The 20,668-nt window shown below is 38.0% G+C and overlaps 2 protein-coding genes across 2 annotated transcripts in view; one reads left to right on the forward strand and one right to left on the reverse strand.

Moving 5' to 3' along the window:
- LOC121732421 overlaps positions 1–10,809 on the reverse strand; it is a 77,623-nt gene extending 66,814 nt beyond the window's left edge. The window contains exon 1 of the mRNA XM_042122291.1: positions 10,552–10,809. Coding sequence (XP_041978225.1) covers positions 10,552–10,719 — 168 coding nt within the window. The 5' untranslated portion in view covers positions 10,720–10,809. The remainder of the gene's footprint in view (positions 1–10,551) is intronic.
- Positions 10,810–14,894: 4,085 nt separating this feature from the next.
- On the forward strand, positions 14,895–17,230 carry LOC121732328 (NADH dehydrogenase [ubiquinone] 1 beta subcomplex subunit 10). Its single transcript, XM_042122181.1, has 4 exons — positions 14,895–15,072; positions 15,158–15,293; positions 15,661–15,800; positions 17,072–17,230. The coding sequence occupies exons 1-4, from the start codon at positions 14,988–14,990 to the stop codon at positions 17,176–17,178; spliced, it is 468 nt and encodes a 155-aa protein (XP_041978115.1). The 5' UTR covers positions 14,895–14,987; the 3' UTR covers positions 17,179–17,230.
- The last annotated feature ends 3,438 nt before the right edge of the window (positions 17,231–20,668 follow it).

Here is a 20,668-nt window from a genome sequence, read left to right on the forward strand (position 1 = left end):
CGTATTTTATTTGAGGAGATTTACAGTTATCAGTTTTGATCACAAAAATTTGTGAAATAAGGATAATAATTATGTCTGTATCTGGAGTGAGATAATCATAATAATATTATGACGGACAAAGGTAACGAACCTTGAATACGTTTCTTAGTAGAAGAGATACAGTTTTCACCCAATTAAACTTAAAACAAGCTTATTCCAGGCCAACTACTTCTAAGGCCGAAGCCGGCAAGCTTAGAAAAACTTACTTCCGAAGTAGAAACTCTGGCTAATTAAAATCTCTGCGTAGTTGAACAAGATTAAGATCCAGCATCAACACAATAAAATTGACAGTCAGACGAAATTAATTTTCCTTGTTGTCTGCGTAACCCTAAAAGTGTAATGGTCAGTAAAGTTCGTCAGGGCATGAACGGAACTGCTGATTCGCGGTTCTATTGCAGGACGGCGGGTAATAAGGAAAAAGGGATGAAAAGATAAAGGTATCTTTTGGACCGGGGACCAGTGATCACTAAAGATAAGCCTATTAGATGTACCCGTAACCCGACATTGAGGCATAGTGATATATTTTGTGCATGTGTTATGTGTTAGTGCATTTAGTTTCACATTAACTGATGCGATATCAAAATTATAAATGAAAATTAAAACAAAATATTATTACATCAACAGAATATACGATCCAATAAACTGTACGAAAACTACACGAAAACAATTATTTATATATGACAAAAACAGCTCTAAGAACTTAGCAAAGAAAATAATTTTCTAATATCTCACTTGCCAATATGATCCTTAATCATTTACAGTGCAGCCCGGTGCAATTTCCAAGAAGAGTGAGAAAATTTATAAGCTCCTTTGAGACGCGAACAAGACCTATTAAAGTGGCTTTCGAGGAAAAAAACGGATATTAATTGAATATTTATATAATGCCCTTACCCGAGGGATAGCGACTAAAGCAAAAATATATGAAATGCGACTGACATTAATTAAAACTTTGTAGTAATAATGTTGAATTAAGAAAGTGGAAACAAGGGGTTTGTTTTTAATTTCAGTAATAAAGTATAATAAATTCGACAATAATATGGATATATTATACAGTACATATATAAATTAATAAGTTATCTGTTGCCCACGACTTCGTCCGCGTGTTCGTCAAATTTTTTTTGTATTTTTATTTTATTTTATTTAAAGGAATCACCTATGTTACTTCTGATACCTCCAAGAGTATGTGTACAAAGTTTCATGATGATTTTTCACATTTATAATATTATTAAAAATAATATTTTATATTTATTACAAAAAGTTTTCGATTATAGTACAACGGTATTCACAATGGTTCACAACATTATAACATTGAACTGAACCATTTACATTTAAATATTCATAAATTAATCCCTTAAAATTCGATCAAGTACTCATACAAAATTAGAGTTGTTTCAGAATTTCCACGTGAAATATTCAAATTTTCCACAATTCTCACGCCCTTACCCGAGGGTTAGCGACTAAAGCAAATAAATTAAAGGAGAAAATGTGAAATTATGTTTAGGGGTTTTTCCGCACTTTCCGTTGTGGTAATTAAAATTCATTAGGGCGAAGAAAGGGCACTAAAATATTATGTATAATGTTTATTATTTAGCCGATATGGTAGAGGAAACTCTTGTAGTAGGAATTAAGAAATAGAAAATATTCTAGAAGGATATTATGACAGTTTAAATAATTATTATATTATATTTTCCATGTACCTACTTACTCGATATTAAATAAATTCAAAATTGTAACAAAAGCTCAGAAAAGACAACGATATCATAGATTCCTATCTATTATATTTTATATTATATACTATATATTGCAACCATATTTTTTTCTACTCTAAAAAATTCTCTTACCATACCTCTATACTAATAAAAAAAGTTACACATAGCGCAGTTGCATCTATTAATGTTTTTTTTGTTTTTGTCTTACGAGCGAATTCTCCAATTTATCGGAAAAGGACTAAACACTTTTTAAGTTTTAACCATTTTAACAAAAATATATTATTTTTTGTTTAAGAGGGGGCATAACTAAAGATGTGCCATTACAATAACACAAGCCTTTTAAATAATGGCAGGTCATGGCATGAGTAATTAAAAAAAAAAACAGTTTCCTATCGATCGCCTGAGCGTGGGCATCGTTCTTCTTAATAAAATTAATGGAAGGCTTTGTGTCTTGATGACTTGATCGGTCGCAATAATATTATAACGAAACTCAATTTACTAAAGGGATTCCGAGAAAATTGACTCTACATGGTGCGGCTTTTGATAGGAATCCTATCGATTACGCTAAATTTAAGGTCTATAAATAGGTTCAAAATGTCAATGGACGGTTTCAACCAGGCCAATTACTGGCCTGGTTGAAACCGTCCATCGTCACCGAAACTAGTCCTGCGTAACTACGCAGAAGTAATTTTATGGTACCCAAGTGTGTGCGCTGTACAAGAGCACCCTCTCTTCCTTAATTCCAACCTTAAACCTAACTCAGTGGAACGGACGACCGACACGACTGTTTGACTGGCAAGAGACAGGCGCAGGAATCAGGAGCCACTTTTTACATGCCCAAGAATATAACTACTGAAGACATCACGAGCGATGAAGACACTATCAAAATCAACAGCTGCGGTCAGGTGACAGGTTACCTATAATAATTAAGGGTGGGTTGCACCAACTTACTTTCACTATTTAACTTTAACCATAACAAAATGTCAAATGAACTGTCAAATCCCAAAAAAAATGAATAGTAAGTCTCAAAAAAAAAAAACTTTTTTTTTTTTTTGCGCAGGGGAAACCCATCTTGGGTGCCCCGGGTTGGGGATGTGCCTCAGTTAGCTAAAGCACCCCGCGGGTATGTAAAACCTGCGGTTCGCCTTCAGCCGCAAAAGGTATCTAACAAACACAGGACTCCCTCCACGACCGGCCGGTCTACCACAGAAGGGACCGGACTTCCACCAAAGTTAGGGAACACTTTGGCAAACTGAAGCGTTCCTCTCGGCGCCGGGACTGGCTAAGCCGGGGAGGTTCCCATCCTCTCCCGGAGCCCCGTTAGACGAGACTTAGAAGGTTCGCATAGCGTCGCCTTCGCACTCCCGTCCTACGCCGGCGGAGCGGCAGAGAGGTGGGATCGTCCTCTCTGTCCCGCTCCGCGGCCTCTTTCTGCGACAATTTCGCAGAAAGAGACCGCCGCCTGCCAGGCCTCATCGCTCTCGAGCATGCAGCGCACCATGCTCGGGAGCTAGAGGTCCCCTCCTAGCACTGCCACGAGGTCGTGGCGCTGCATGGCCCAACGATCGCACACCTCAAGGACTTAACTACGCCTCTGGTGCAACCCACCCTAATAGTTTAAAAAACTACACGCTTTTAGCACGCACTAAGCCAATGCGCTATATTGGATGTCCGCCATGTTGGATTTCATTCATGTGACTATTTTTTCGTATTACTGACAGCTAACCCTTTTATTTGATACCCATATCATGGGGGTGCATTTCAAATAGCCTGACTGCCATCTTGGGGAGGCCGCCATATTGGATTTGTAATGACGTTTCTTAGCTAGTCAATAGTCATGTATTGTCATCAGAACTCAGAGAGAAGTGGGTCAAATTAAGATTCCAAGATTTTCTTACATAGAGATAGTTACAAGTCAAGCTAAATAAGCGTTTTAAAAAAATATAAGAAACCACAACCTCCACCGCAACCATCAAATCATTTACCAACGATAAATTATTAAAAAAAAAAAAAAAAATGTCTTTATTTCAGGTATCAAAGACCCATAACATGTAAAAATTTCATTAATTTAGCATCACATAAAAATTAAATTAAATTATTGCAAATGAGGAATCCACGTATTAATTTACGTAAAAATAAAAAAGAAACCTGCATAAAATTAATATCTTGTGAATCTTAATCTTACCTACTAAAAATCCCACTTTTAAAACTTCATTCCATTCCTGAATCTAATAAAGTTAATACCCGTGCAAGAATAAAAATAGCATCCTGATGAATAAAAATAGCATCCAATAAAACGAATACCTTTCTAACTTTAAAAAGATAACTATTTTCGACGACAACACGGTTAAGAATTTAAGCAACGTAGCTCCCTGGAGGGACGTCAAGAAAATATCCACCTTTGAACGAGAATAAAAATGCAACTCGACCTGAAGATTCGCTTAGATATCGCTTGAATAACTGCATTATCGAAATGCCATATTGTTGAGTGGCAAAACTCCTTTTAACCGACTTCAAAAGTGGAGGTTATTTATTTGATCCGTATGTTTGTTATATTTCTGAACTGCCCAGTTTTCATATTATATGTTAGTCAATATCAGCGTCAACAATAAAATAATCACTTAAATCGGACTTGTTGTTCCGGAGATATGCGAACACAAACATAAAAACATTCATAAATACATACATACTCTTTTGAAACTTTGCACTTTTCTTTAGAAGCTGATATAGACTAACATAATATTATTACGAAAACTGAACAGTTCTGGAATAATATACATACATACGGGTCGAATTGATACACCAAGATTGCCATGGCGTCTAGCTTTTATTATAGAAGCTAGACGGTATGGCAATCTTGGTTGATTCGTCATCGAATCAAGTATACAGGTCGTCCATGATTGATAACTATGATTGTCATGCTGTGTATAGCATGAATATCACGTTTACAATCACATACTTATTGGCGATTATGAGTAAATGTGAAAAAGACGTTAAAATTTAAATATCGAAAACTCGAATGGACTACTACCAAGTGTAAAATGCTACTTATTATATTTTAAGCAGAAAATAACATCCAACACGTTTCTAGGCTACCTTTGTAAATCCCTGAATAAATTTAGCAATTTATATTCAAAATAGGCATCTGCTACCCCACCTGTGAGGATTACATCCTACAAACCTTTGGTACTTTAGGATCAAGTATTGTTATAGGTTAAGATTTCGTTACCTACATACATACAGCCCAAGCTTATTAAAGCGTGCTAAAAAACCGGCCAAGTACGGGTCGGGCCACGCGCAATATAGGGTTCAGTAGTACCGCTAGTTTTTGACAATTTTTGTATGGTCAATGCATGTACATTAAATCTGCATTCATGCCGAATTACAGCTTTGTAGATCCTAGAGTATCTGAGTAAAACCGCGGACAGACAGACAGATAGACAGATAGACAGACAGACAGACGGACAGACGGACAGACGGACAGACTGACAGACGGATATTGTCCGAAATTTCTGATACGTTACAGTTGAACGTCCGCGCTGTCTCTTACATTTTGTACTGAGCCGAGTGAGCTCGAACTCGCCGGAAGGATATTTCGGATAGTGTGCGGGGTGGCGGTCCGGCGAAATTCAACTGTTTCTGATCAGAATTCGGACAACGTGCGGCTGGGCTAAGGGTTCCTTGTTGACTACGTAACCCTAAAAATAAACCATATTTTTTCTTCTGCCTATATTTCCTTCTTTCGTTATTAGATAAGCTGGCGCCTGGCAATAGGAAATCATATTAGGGACGAATATTAGAGAGCATTACACTAACGGCCTGCGTAATGTGAGGGACCATTAAGTAGGCGCTTGCCCTAGTATAGCACTGTACCCGGATTCTGCTAACATTATTAGACCACGGTTACACGGTCAGTCTGGCATCAGTTCAGTCCATCAGTCTGAGACTGACGCCAAAATGATGGCCGGAAAGTACATAATAAAAAAATAATCAATCCGGCAATCACACGGTTACACGATCATTCTCCCGTCAGTCTGGATCAGACTGATGGATTGAAGTGATGCCAGACTAACCGTGTAACCCTAGTCTTACAGTTTCATTACTTGTTCGTCTCAGTGCGTTTCAAGCCAAATAAATCATAATAATCCATGCATATCCATACTAATATTATAAATGCGAAAGAGTGTCTCTCTATCTGTCTGTTACCTCTTCACGCCCAAACCGTTGAACCGATTTTGCTGATATTTGGTATGGAGGTACTTTGAGTCCCGGGAAAGGACTTAGGATACTTTTTGTGTCGGAAAAGTGTACGGTTCCCACGCGATAAACGAATTTTCTCCCGACGAAGTTGCAGGCGTCATTTAGTAATATTATACAGTGTGTAACAAAAATAAGTGATAAAACTTAAGGGTGTGTACGTGTTCCTTGTAGAGAGTTCACTGTGAAAGTAGCAGCGCTGAAAGACGAATTTTTCTTTCACTTTTGTATGGGCAAGGGCCCGAGCGTCACGAGTTTCCCCATAACACAGAATAATATATACTCGTAATATTAGTATGCCCATACAAAAGTGAAAAAAATGTTGGTCTTTCAGCGCTGCTTCTTACACAGTGAACTCTCTACAAGGAACACGTACACACCCTAAAGTATTATCACTTATTTTTGTTACACCCTGTAGATGTGAAAGTGTGTATGTCTGCCTGTTACTTTCACGCCCACACCGCTAAACCGATTCTGCTGAAATATTGTATGGACTATGGTGATTGGTGATAGTTTGCAACTCATAAGAAAGGACATAGATAAACGAGTTTTGGCGTAACGGACTCAAAGTACCTATCTGCATATCTTTCAGCAAAATCTGTTCAGCGGTGAAGATACCTCTTCACGCCCAAACCACTGAACAGACAGACACATTTTTAGTATTTATAATATAAGCGTGGATTTATAATACTTATTATTTAACCAATCAGAACGTGTTTGTCGTTGGTTTGTTATCTTATATATAAAATTCTCGTGTCACAATGTTAGTCACCGTACTCCCCCGAAACGGCTTTACTGATTTTTACCAAATTGTATATGCATATTCAGTACCTAGGTCTGAGAATCGGCTACTGGGTACTTTTTATATTGATAAGTGCATTTGTTGAATAAATAATAGTTAACTATTACAACTCGAGACTGACGACGACCATTGTTTGTGCGACGGGATAGCGATGGACATTGCCATGGTGACATACCATACTTATTTAGTCACTTTAATAAAATAATACGGACGAAATACTTTACATGGCAAAGAAACGTTCGCCGGGACAGCTAGTACCTTATAAGAATACTGTTTTGTAGTTTGATGAAAAACGGAATAGATTACAGAAGCATGTATCAGTGCAATATAGCAAAATAAGGGTACTGACTACTGATGAAACCCAAACACAATTACGAGACGTAAACATCGGAATATTACTCGCAGACTTCCTCTTAATTATTAAGATCATTATTGTCAAAAGGAAAACAACTACAAAATATACTATTAATAACCTTATGGTTATTGGTTCCAAGTAGGTAGGAGCAGCCCACACAAAGATTACAGAAAACTCCTACTAACTCATACTCGCAAAAAATAATAATAAGAAAAAGTGTAGGTTTTTATTTCTTTCTAGGAAAATCTAATCTAGAAAATGCAGTCACAAGGTTTTTTTTTTGCTTTACTTCAGGGCTTCAAGAACTTTGAGACTAGTGAAAGAAACGTCTTCATCTAATATAAAAATTAGCCAAGTGCGAGTCAGACTCGCGCACGAAGGGTTCCGTACCGGTATAGAGCGAAAGTAGGTTTAAAAAATTAATGTTTCTTGTATTATAGGCTATAACCCCCCTAAATATTTACTGAATTCAACTGTTGTTAAAAATTATTGAAGTATAAATATGATTAGGGATTTTGTGAAAATTTCAAGCTGTTACAATTATTGAATACGAGCCAAAAAACCAAAAAAATCACGTTTCTTGTATGGGAGGGGCTCCCATACAAGAAACGTGATTTTTTTGGTTTTTTATTAATATAGTATTAAATATTAATTTGATTGCGTTTTTAGTATTTGTTTTTATAGCGGCAACCGAAATACACAATCTGTAAAAATTTTAGAAGTTTGGTTATAGCGGTTATTGAGTTACAGCCTGGAGACAGACGGTCAGACATCGAAGTCTCAGTAATAGCCAATAGGGTCCCGTTTTTACCCTTTGGGTACGGAACCCTAAAAATGTATTTTAAACTTTCTTAGGGCCTGTTTCACCACTGCCTGATAAAGTGCTGTATTGGCTATCCACAACTTTTTTGACAGATTCTCCATACTCTATCTGTCAAGTTAAGTGGTGGATAGCCTATCCGGTACTTATCAGGAAGGGTGAAACAGGCCCTTATAGTCTCGCTATAAGTTATACGAGTAGGTAAGTCTTGAATTATATTCTTGGAAATCCAGAGGTTTTTTTTTATTATTATAAAATTGGGGCCGTCTATGGACTGTTCGCCCATATCCTTTTTTTGTTATTTTATTATTTAGATTTTTCGCACCAAGGATAATTATTGAAGTAATATTATTTTTAATTAATTGTAGTCCATCACGCCATGGACCTTTTTTTAAATATAAACCTTCTCTGGATCCTTTTACTAAAGATCCAGAGAAGGTTTATATTAGGTGAAAAGTGATACGAAATTTACGGTGAATACTGAAATCTGGCGATTTCTTTTCATAGAAATAAAGACAGATAAAAGCTGACAAAAAGTCAACGGTAGGCATTGTCTACACGCCAAGTTTTGTCTTCTGTCTAGACCAGGGATGGCGAACCAGTGGCACGCGACATAAAATTTAAAGCACACTTCCCAAAATTAGTAGTATCGTATTTTAACCAACAATTAAGGTCCTCCTCGACATAGTGGGCATCAAATTAGAGCAAATTTAAAATACGCATTGGTTTGGTTCACAAAAAATATTGAATGCCACGTTTGCCAAAAGGGCACATTAATACGAAAAGGTTCGGCATCCCTGGTCTAGACTCTAGACAAAGACAACTGTCATTAGTCAATTCGAAATGTTTGTTTTGTTAGCTATTAACAATAGTTTAAATTAACAAATTAATGTGTTTTGCAACAATGCGTACAATAAGAATTTTCTGGAAATATAATTTTGAATAGGTACCTACGTAGTTTTTCGAATAAAACTTTTCGTCAAAGAAAGTAAGTAACATAGTATGTAGTCGCATTCTGTCATACCTAGCAAAGCTAGCATCAGCTACTTTGGTTGTAATTTCTTTTTAGGAATGGTACAAAAACATTTCAGATCAGATAACGCCTCCGCGGTCTAGTGGTACAGAGCGCGGCTCTTGACTCGGAGGTCGTGGGTTCGATTCCCGCGTTGGAAACATGTTATTTCCAAGTTTGGTTTGGTCAATGCAGGATGATCACCTGATTGTCTGACAAGTAAGATGATCCATGCGTCGAATGGGCAAAAAAAAGTCGGTCCTGCGCCTGATCTCAAACTCACTCACTCGGCGAAACACAGCGAAAGCGCTGTTTCACGCCGGTTTTCTGTGAGAACGTGGTATTTCTCCGGTCGAGCCGGCCCATTCATGCTGAAGCATGGCTCTCCCACGTTTCTTTTTGTTTTAAACTGTAATAACCGCGAACGTTTTACAGACAGACACAATTGGAAAGTTTCCTGCAATGTTTAATATTTTGTTTAAACCTACAGGCTGTCTACACAGTGCTGGATTTTTTATAAGTGTAGGCCACTTTATTTCCGCCGCCCCAAGTACGAAATCTGTCGCCCGCCTAGGACGCTGCTGCCTCTAGGCTGCGGCCTATACGGCTTATCAAAAAATCCAGGACTGAATGATTCAATAAAAATACTGTATAGACTGTAGATTCTGTCTCAATATACTCACACAGTATTTTTAAACACGAAATAACCAATACGTCTACATCAGTGCTTCACACCAGCTGTTCTTGTTTCAGTAATATGGTTTTACTTGCAATGATGTTATAAATGAAACTAGGTTACCTAGAATTCATTCATAAATTGTTTACCATATCAAAACTATTAGTACGTCTATGTTTACAGTTTAGTGTTTAGTTTAGGCATGAAAACGTTTGTATGAGGAGAACAGGAAACTCATAAAACTTAATACAGCTCATTTTGACTAACCTCTTAAGAATCTTGTTATTTTTATTAAAGATATTACCTACTCGAAACTTCGATCTTGCTTTTTGCAGTTAAAGTGAAGACTTAAATATCACTTATCAGACACTTTGGCATTTCGTAGACAAAATAAGCAAGTACGGTACGTTTGTTATTCATAAGTAGATAAATAGTAACAATGTTACTCAAAAATCAAAAGGAATCGGGTAAGCAACGTCCTTCTATAAAAAAATTAATTAAAAATAGTAAAACAGTGTAATAAAAAGATACCAACGTGAAACGGACACAAAACAGGTACTTCCCGAACAGCTGTACAATTTCATCGGAGAACAAACACAGAAACCGAAATTCACTATTGATTAGGACGAAAGCTGATACCGCCGGAACTCCAGACTGGCCGATTATTATATTTACATACAAACCTCAACATATTTTTTGTTATTATACTTTTCCCATTAAAATATATTAATACGATACGAATCACAGAATTCGTTCTGTAGGTATTTGTTCTGAGGATACGATTCGTAGGCTTAAAAAAAAAGTGTTTACCAATTTTGACTGACAGAAATCTGACGGTATTTTTTACTGCCTCTTGATGCTTATGCCTATAAGCTACAAACCTGGGCATCCTCATTGAAGCGGAGTCTGCTGGACGGCGACGGTCTCTCCAGCAGCAGAAGCTCAGTGAGGACAATCACTCCAAACACAGCGAAGAACATGATGAATATGAAAAAGCTGATGTTGGCTCTCTCCTTCGCGCGGGAAGCCACCCGCGGCTTCCACCGCATGATGCGACACTATCATGGGACACTGTTGTTATGTTGCCGTCACTCGGTCATTGGAGCACGACGCACCTCCCGAACTGATCAACAATGAGTGACAGCGAGCTCGGTGTTGCTAGACACGAATGAAAATTACCCGAAAATGATCGAAACACATGTTTTAACTACCAAGGAAGTTAAATAGCTAACTGTAAAAAGAGTCCCAAAAAAGGGGCGAGATATCGATGTTTTAAGTGAATTCTTTAAAAAAGACGACTTCGAAAAAGGCGTAAGTTATAATTATTATTGCTGTGATAAAATCCCAAAAAAAGGACAAAATGACGATATTTTTGAGAGACTTCTTTCAAAAATGAGGAAGTTATAATATTACGTTTGGCTATAAATATTCATTAGGATCGATAGAACTAAAATACGTTAATCAACCCATTTGAGACAGTAGCCGTGTGTTAGCTTTGACAACGTTTGTGTATTTGAGTCATTACGAATCTAATTGGTTACGGTTGCGTAATGTTATACAGATAAAAAATTAAAACTCGTTAATGATAAAGGTACTTATTGAATGTTTTTTAGTCTAGTTTTATGTTATTTCATTTTTAGGGTTCCGTACCCAAAGGGTAAAAACGGGACCCTATTCCTGAGACTTCGATGACTGTCCGTCTATCCGTCAACGACTAAGTAGATATACCGTAATTAATTTATCATCACTACTGAAACCAATAACAGGTAACATTTTGCCAAAATTCGTGCACGACTCGAACTCTAGCAACACCGCGCTAGGGCGGATCGCGCATGCGCCGGCCGCCCTCGCTCAATGAGTACGAAAGCTCCAAACCCCCTCATAGAATCTACGATCGTTTTGAAAACAAACACCCAGCAACACTCCGTCTAAGCATATTGCTTTTAAGCACGTTTAAGAGGATTTAAAAAATCTTTACAAACTTCTTTGAAACTCGAAATAAAAACGTAAATTATATTTCTATATTTCAGATTTTTGTTTCGAATATAAAAATCGGCCAAGTGCGAGTCGGACTCGTGCACAAAGGGTTCCATATAGAGCAAAAATAGGTCATTAAATGTATTTTTGTATGGGAGCCCCTTTTCTTAAATTATAATTATTGAGGATATTGTGAAAATTTTAAGTGACTAAGATACCTGTTGCCATTATCGATATCGAGCAAAAAAATTCAAAAAAATCACGTAAAGTTGTATTCGTAATTCCAGCCCCCTTAAATATTTTGCTATTACAGCGGCAACACAATCTGTGAAAAGTTCATAAGTCTAGCTATAGCGGTTCTTGAGATACAGTCTGGAGACAGACAGACTCAGAACTCTTAGTAATAGGGTCCCGTTTTTACCCTTTGAGTACGGAACCCTAAAAATTACGAGAGTCAAAGTTCATTTCGCATGGTAAAAACTAAAAACGTTCGTTTCGTTTTGGACTTTTTCTTGTAGATGTAGGTCTAAACCAATATGACTTTAATTTATTAACATTAGGGTAAATTTTGGTATACTTAGATATTTTATAGGTTATCCTACACCATTGGTCCCCAACCTTTTCTTCATGCGGGTCACAAACATGTTTTGGTCTCAGTGTCGCGGGCCGCAACAAAATTTTGAGGTTTAAAAAATAACGTTCTTCAAAATTAACGATTTAAAAGATAAAAAAATTCACGTTACGTTAGTAACATAGAATATCATTGCTTTCACGATGTCACTTTACATTATTTTGCCGGTGGGCGTGAAATTAAAAATAGTTTAATATCACGCGGGACACGAATAAAGTCCCGGCGGGCTACGGGTTGGGGATAGCTGTCCTAGACCATACAACAGACTCAGTATGGACGCAATGGAAAATTAACAAAATGGCTGGCAAGTGGTACTTAAAGACTACTATGCGAAAAATGAAGTGTTGGAAACAAAATATATTTTCAGTCAGATGAATAAATAAAAGTCAATTTATATGATTTTTTTTTTTGTTTCAATATACAGTTTACCAGACTGACCATCTTCTCGAAACAGGTACGCTGCCCCCCTAGCTAAAATCCTGGGTACGCCCATGATTGTAAGTTGTAACGCCTTTAAGCCCGGCCGCACATTGTCCGAAATTTCTGATCAGAAACATTTCGACGTCCTGACGTCGCTCAGTACAAAATGTAAGAGACGCTGTCTCTTACATTTTGTACTGAGCCGAGTGAGCTCGAACTCGCCGGAAGGATATTTCGGATAGTGTGCGGGGTGGCGCGGGCGGTCCGGCGAAATTCAACTGTTTCTGATCAGAATTCGGACAATGTGCGGCCGGGCTAAATCAGCATCATTATTTATTCGTCACATCTAGAATCTATCTATCTAGAAAATAGATGTGAATAAAATTAACACAGACGATCATATTTTTTAAGCTATTGCATACGCTGCATAACTTTTTTCGCAGGCTTTGAGCGAGGCGACCGAAACAAGAAATTTCGTAACGAAAATAAACCTCACACTCGTTTATCGTAGTTTCAGTTCGGCAGACTTCGGCACGGTGTTTGTACTTTGTGTGCGTGCGACTAGACGTATGTGTGTAGACTAGTAGCTGTTATTACTGCAATAGCTTTACCGCGGCAGTTCCCGAGTGCCACATGTATTTTTTTTTAATTAAAGTATAAAGGACGAATTTCCAGTTTACTGATTACTCTATGTCGATGTCGCAGCCGACTGGTTTAAATAGCCGTTCAATCAAACAGCTAGCCCTTTGACTGAACAGCGCCATGCAATCACACGTCTAGCTTTTATATTGAATATTTTAGTCGCTCAAAACGTTCAACACTACAGCTGATTCAAAAGCCGCCGTCTAATTGAAGTAGTTCAGCACGCACCGCTGCGGCGCTAGGTACGCTTATTTACAATATGGCGTCAACTAGCAGCTGTTTGTTGGTGTTTGTGGTTGTTTTTCGGAAAGAGAGTAGTTTATAAAAGTTACAAGTGTTATTAAAGAGACAAAAATAGTGGAGGCACATACGAGTTAATTAAAATTTCAACAAATATTCGAGGAGAAATTTCGGGATTATGAAATGGATGGACGCAGCCTCCACAATCCAGAAAATCCAAAAGTTGGTTAGGTTAGGTTAGAACTTAGACCACAACACAGAGGGAGCCAAGCGAACGCAGCGAGCGTGCTGCGGCAGCAGCCGGCGACCGTCGTCAAATAAAATGCCCCCCGCCAAAACAAAAACAAACACAATCCAGAAAGTCCAAAAGTAGGTTAGGTTAGAACTGTGACTGTGCTGCGGCAGCAGCCGGCGACCGTCACAAAACACGCCTCAGAATTTTTTATTTTTACTTATTGCATTAAACTTTTAGTCACCCCTTAAACTTAATCCGAGAATAATCTTTAATAAAATACAAAAAGTTTTCCTATTCTCCCAAATTACATATTAAGCTAATGGTCGCCCTAGTTAATTAAACCTAAACCAGTTGGCTAAGCGTCGTCTAGCTGTAGTGTTGAACGTTGTAGTCAACAAGTCGGCTAAACGACGTATAGCCGTGTGATTGAATGGCGTTGTTCAATCAAAGGGCTAGCTGTTTGATTGAACGGCAATTTAAACCAGTCGGCTGCGATATCTATCTATACACAGCAAGATTTAAGAGATATTAATATATTACTAGCTGTTTGACCGAGCTTTGCTCGGTATTCGATAAAACACGAATAAAACGACATTTTCTTAAAATGATTCCTAGCTAGGTCGGTTTATCTCCCCCAAGATAGCGAGGCCTCGATTTCTTACTTCACAGCCAAAATACCGAATGCAATATTTTGACTAAGTACTACTTACTCGGGCTCCTTTTACGCAAAACGATTCAATAGTTTAAAGGTGGGCACTTACCACTGGCAGGCCGAATGCTCGTTTTGTCATTTTATAAAAAAAAACAATATTAATTATTTTTAAACGTGGGAGAGCCATGCTTCGGTACGAATGGGCCGGCTTGAGCGGATAAATAAGACGGGCTCACAGACCCCTACCCTATTACCCTATTCCCTGCGCACCTGCAGCGCTTCTGATGCTGCGAGTGTCCATGCCTCCATGGGGCATGGGCGACGGAAGTTGCTTTCCATTTTCAGGTGACCTTTGCTCATTTGCCCCTTATTTCATAAAAAGAAATCTGACATTTGTCTTGTGACAGTTGACACTTGACAGTGGCATGTGTCAGACCTGCGGACCATCCGGACTTCCAAAATATCAAAACTTTATTTTAGCTTGTATTTTTGGTTATATTAATATTTGAGCCCAATAAAAATGGTCGCAGAAGACGACAATATTTTTAGGGCTTTCGCCAAGGCTATGTACAACACCATTGATTCTCCAGTAACGTGGTTCCGAGGTAAACTACCTTTATAAACATTTTGTTATGTAAGTCCTCTTTGCTTATTTTGTGTTATTGATATCACTGTTCACTTCTTTTACAGAGAAAGTAGTCGAACCGAACCAGAAGCAATATCCTTGGTATCACAGAAAGTACCCAAGGGTACCAACCATTGATGAATGTTACTCTGACGACGTAGTCTGCGACTTTGAAGCAAATCATCAATTTAAACGTGATAAGTTAGTTTCCTTTAATTTATCTAATATCTTGACCTTACTCTTTCAATAATATCTATCTGAATCTAATAATTTTTAGTAACTATAAAATTTTTAGTAACATAAAACAATTTATAGTAACCAACCCCCCTAATTATAGCTTCAATGAAGTCCTGATCATATCAAAATTGTACCTATTCTTGTCAAACAAATACCAAACAATATACTTTTAGGATTTTGACCTATGAATATACACTTTTACTTTAGTCTTAGTTGAAACTGTATTATTGTAATATATTTTAGCAGGTTTATTTATTGCATGGAAATAATTACTATTGTTTAAAGTTTAAAGGATTTGTGCTACAATTAACTAGAATTTCTCTTATTATAGGGCTGTGGACTCGGAAATTCTGAATATTCTTCGTATGCGCTATGAGGATTGCATGATGTATGAAAATCCTGATCATGCCACTCCATGCAAACCTCTGTGGGACAAATATAAGGATGCTGAGGAAGCCTGGTTTATAAAATGTTAGTTTTTTTTTACAGTAAGACTAGTAATAGCAAAAGTTATGAAGTTGTTAGTTATGTTATACATTTTTATAACTGCCATACAAAAAAAACGTTTTAATACCTTGATCATGGGAAAACCAGACACAATGCTATTCAATTGTTATCCCGGTTGCCAGTGACCGCTTGGGGCTTGAGGCGTTAATAGCAGCTACAAAAATGTATTAAAACTTGCTGACGTGGGAGAGCCATGCTTCGGCACGAATGGGCCGGCTCGACCGGAGAAATACCACGTCCTCACAGAAAACCAGCATGAAACAGAGCTTCCGCTGTGTTTCGCTGAGTAAGTGAGTTTACCGGAGGCCCAATCCCCTACCCTTTTCCTTTCCCCCCCCCCCCCCCCCCCCTATTTCTTTCCGTACCCTCCCCTATTCCCTTCCCTACCCTCCCCTATTACCCCTTAGAAGGCCGGCAACGCACCTGCAGCTCTACTGATGCTGCGAGTGTCCATGGGCGACGGAAGTTGCTTTACATCAGGTGACCCGTTTGCTCGTTTGCGCCCTTATTTCATTTAAAAAAAAATGGTTACAATATTTATAAGGTGTTATGTATTAGAATGAATTATCTGTGTGTCTTTAATCAAATATAATTATGAGTTGTGACTCTAATGTTAAGCAAAGGCAAAAGTTTGTGAGTGTGTTGCTACTTGCTTCATATACTAAACTCTTATAATGTCATAAAAAAATTCATAAAAAAGCCTATAATTAATTTCATTTCAAATTTTCCCTTCGTACTTTTACTCTCTGTAGATAAGGCATATTAAAAAAAAAACGACATCTACAAAAAATCATTGCATCAGATGCTACAAAAAAAACAGCTTCATCCGCTGACCAAAAAAAAGTGCCTGTAGCTCTAAAAGACGCAAAAATCGCAGTTGAGTGTCTATGACAAAAATGTACGACAAGAGTCCCTCTATAAGATGTGCTATGATTTATTTTGAATACGTTTGAATCTTGGAATAAAATGACAAAATTATGATTTCGTCCATACAAAAAATAATTAATTATTTATTTTTTATCTCTGTAGATACAGCATATTGAAAAAAAACGACATCTATAAAAGTGACAGTGTGCCCCGCCAAGATGAGCCAAGCGAAGCGTGCAAGGGCACTACCTACCTTTTCTCGAAACGTTTCGTCGTATTTTTGAACCCTCGTAAATTTGGTTTGGTAAAGATTTCCCAATAACTTGTTAAGTGTGGGTTCGATTTTAATATTTATAATTTCATTGCAGATGGTGATCTCGGTGCCAACGCTGATGCTCGCAAAGCTTACATGAAGCAGAAGCACCGTCTGATCTGGGAGAGACGCAACGGACCTCTGTCCGACCTCACCAAGTGAAGTTATTGTTTGCCCTGTTAAATACGTAGAATTAAATATACATTGAATTTAAGTTGATTTTTTAGTTGCTCCAATTGTTTTAAAAATAAATTTAACTCCATAAATGAGTTTAAATGGCATTTTTAGTAACAAATAACGACACAAAATACTAGATGACGCCCGCAACTCCGTTGCGCTGAAATTTGTTTGTCGCACTCGAACCTTACACTTTTTTGGGAGAAAAAGTATCCTATGTCCTTTCCCGGGAAAAAACCGCCGCGAGCCACGAATCCGCGAGCGGGCACCCGTCGCGTGCGCCCATCACATTTAGCGCTGCAAGTATAATTTTTATCTCGAGCGTGTACAGTTGTGTCGAGTAAATTACCATGGATTATTTACTAATTTATTATTTGGTTAATAACGTCGACTGCGAAAAGGGTACGCCCGCGCCTTCCAGTATATAATAAAGTACTCTGTGTCCGCGCCGTATGTCCGCCGTACCCGCCGCGCGTGTAGGGATTGCAATCCGGCGTCATTTTCAATCCGGACCGGATTACCGTCAAACCAGCCCGATCCGGCCGGATTGATGAAATTAAACTAAAAAAAAACGAAAATCATCCTATTTTTGCTTTCTAATTAAAAAACAAGGCATATATGCATCACTTGTAGCTGATTAATGCAATATTTACAAAGCGAGATACTCTTTAAACATGGATGGATGGAAAAACATGGAACAATAATATTTTAAATGTCCGTATGGTTGATCAAGCACATTACGGCATTATCGCAACCAAGTCGGCCTAGCCTAAAAGAATGAGCAGGTTAATTGCACCCTCCCCACCACCATACGTAACTGTAGTTTATGGCGAGTTGATATTTAACGATATAGATCCATTTGTTGCTCATCATTTAAAAGCGTCACTTAGCAAATAACTTCTAAAAGAGCTGCTGCGGTTCCGTAGTGCCGCTAGTTTTTGATAATGTATGTATAGTCAATGAATATACATTTATGACGTATTTTACACTACTTACTAACAACATCATCTCAATCACGTTCAAAGGAATTTGAACGAAAAGTTCTTTTATACTTCGTTAAATACATTTTTTTAGTTGATTGAATATTACTCAATAACTTTGAAGTCTTCTTAGCCGTTATAGTTTTCCTTTTAAATTCAGCAAATTTCCTACTCCCGTGATTTTTTCACATTTCTAGAAGCAACCGTTTAGCTGGTACAAGGGGGGGGGGGGGGGGGGGAGACACTGGACTCTAACTATTTTTTCCACTTTAAAACTTCATATTGCACAAATGGATCCCTAAATCGGAAAATGATCTAAGAATACTCGTAATATTTTTTAAAACCTATCCAATGAACACGTGGACGCGAGAAAAAATCATCCCCGCTTCATGTGTATGGGAGGTACCATAAAAAATATATATTTTTAAAATTTTATATACCATTTTGTTGGAATCATTAATATTATGTATATTCATGCCAATTTACAGCTTTGTAGGTCCTATATAGTCTCTGCGCAAACCGCGGACAGGCAGACGGACTGACAGACCGAAACTATAACGGTTCATTGTTTACTAGAGAACCCTAAAAAAGTGAGAAAAAGCTTATCCAGGGGTAACGCATTTAACGTAAGTTATTCATGCAACAACCATATTAGTTTGCCACAAATTAAAGTATATTATTATTTATACCTAGCAATATTCTACGAAATAAACCTTAACTTGTAAGTACATGAGTGAGTGTACGCATAGGCATGCGCAGCACGGCATACACTCACTCATTTACTTACAGGTTGATGTTTATTTAGCGGAATTTTGTTAAAAATATTAATATACAAAATTTTAAGCTATGGATTTCCGCAAAGTAACGCCTGATTCTATTAACTATTACCACAAACCGCTAACACCGGATCCGGTCTCCGGATCCGGTATATTGGGACCGGATCCGATACCCGTAAAATGACGCCGGATCCGGCAAATTTCCGGATCCGGTTATCCGGATTGCAATCCCTACGCGCGTGTGACAGTGCGTCGCCCGCGTCCGCGCTCCGTCGCACGCGCCTGCGCTGCCCATACCATTTTTCATTAGGCGGGTCCACACCAAGCGAGCAGCCGCGGGCGAGGCATGCTCGCCGAGGGCGAGGCGGACGGGCGTACACAGCAAGGTTGCCTCGCTCGAACAGCCCGAGCCATTCCTCACAAAGACACGATGGCACCGCACGTACGCACAGCCGTGGCAGCTTATGCTTTTATTCTGCTATACACAACTATAAAAAATAGGAGAATCTCGTCTGTGTGATCCTAACAGAGACTTCATTTTTTTAGATCCTTAACTGGAATATTCATTTTGCGGCAGATTTTTCTCCAAGAATCTTCCCTCATCCCTCTGTTAGAGTAATTGGGATCCCTGGCATCCCAAAGCCATACATTTGAGGCGTATAAACTTATTAGTTGTCGACTCTGATCGTTTATTTTTGAACCGCGGCACAAAATAAAACATGTGACGTCCACACTGCGCGAGGCAAACGACCGAGGCACCTTTGAGCATTTCAAAAAACCGACACCGCTCGGCTCGGCCGCGCGCGCGCTCGCCCGAGCGTGAGCATGCGCCCGCCTCGGGCAAACAACGTCCACACCAAGCGAGCGTACGGCCGCGGCGGCTCGCTTGGTGTGGACCCGCCTGTTGGCCTTAACAGTTAATAAATCAAAAATTGCTTAAAAACATTAGGGGAAGTAAAGAAAAAAATATAACCTTTGAAAAAATAACATTTATTTTCCACAGCTACATTCATTTTCATGCAATATTCACGAAATACAAATTCATACATTCATATTCGCTAGTTGAAACTACAACGAGAAATAAAGATCACAGAATTACGAAGACGTAGAAAAACTCAACTAACATCTTCTATTACTGCACTTTGAAGAACCTTAAAACTATTACATATACTCCTTATAAACTGTTCTTTTAATTGGTCACAAAATAAAAACATTGACTTAAAAATACCTACTCGACGCCACTAGTCTTAAGAATTAAGAAAAAATTCATAAGAAGCAGCAAAATAATGGTAATTAAATATTTCTCATTGCATTCTCTTACCAAATAAAACCTCTAACTTGTCACATTAGATATAATTCAACTTAATACTTAATTTCACAATTAAGCCACTTAAATGCGGGATGGCAGTGTTTTCGCATATCAAAGAAAAATTGCCTGAAACAATTTATATTATATGCAAGGCCCCGCTCACATTACAGAAATATTGCAAAGAAAATTCCACATTAATACTGTTCTAATTCGAGTCACTCAAACGTAAATAAATCTGATTTTGTACCATCGACTATGTTCGCGTTAACATATTATACTCTGATTGATTTCGTTAGTGATCCTAACTGATACGTGAATATCACAGAATTAACGATGAACAAAAAAAAATTAAAATGTACACATTTATTTACAAAAAAAATGAATAAAGCTAATAAATAAAATGATTTATG

Source organism: Aricia agestis, chromosome 12 (assembly GCF_905147365.1).
Source record: "Aricia agestis chromosome 12, ilAriAges1.1, whole genome shotgun sequence".
NCBI classification, from domain to species: Eukaryota; Metazoa; Arthropoda; class Insecta; order Lepidoptera; family Lycaenidae; genus Aricia; species Aricia agestis.

What these genes read in the sequence shown, in the direction of transcription:
- LOC121732328 (XM_042122181.1), top strand. Translation starts at nt 14,988, where the DNA reads ATGGTCGCAGAAGACGACAATATTTTTAGGGCTTTCGCCAAGGCTATG. An exon ending in TCCAGTAACGTGGTTCCGAG is followed by an intron (nt 15,073 to 15,157) that starts GTAAACTACCTT and finishes CTTCTTTTACAG; the next exon opens with AGAAAGTAGTCGAACCGAAC. An exon ending in CATCAATTTAAACGTGATAA is followed by an intron (nt 15,294 to 15,660) that starts GTTAGTTTCCTT and finishes CTCTTATTATAG; the next exon opens with GGCTGTGGACTCGGAAATTC.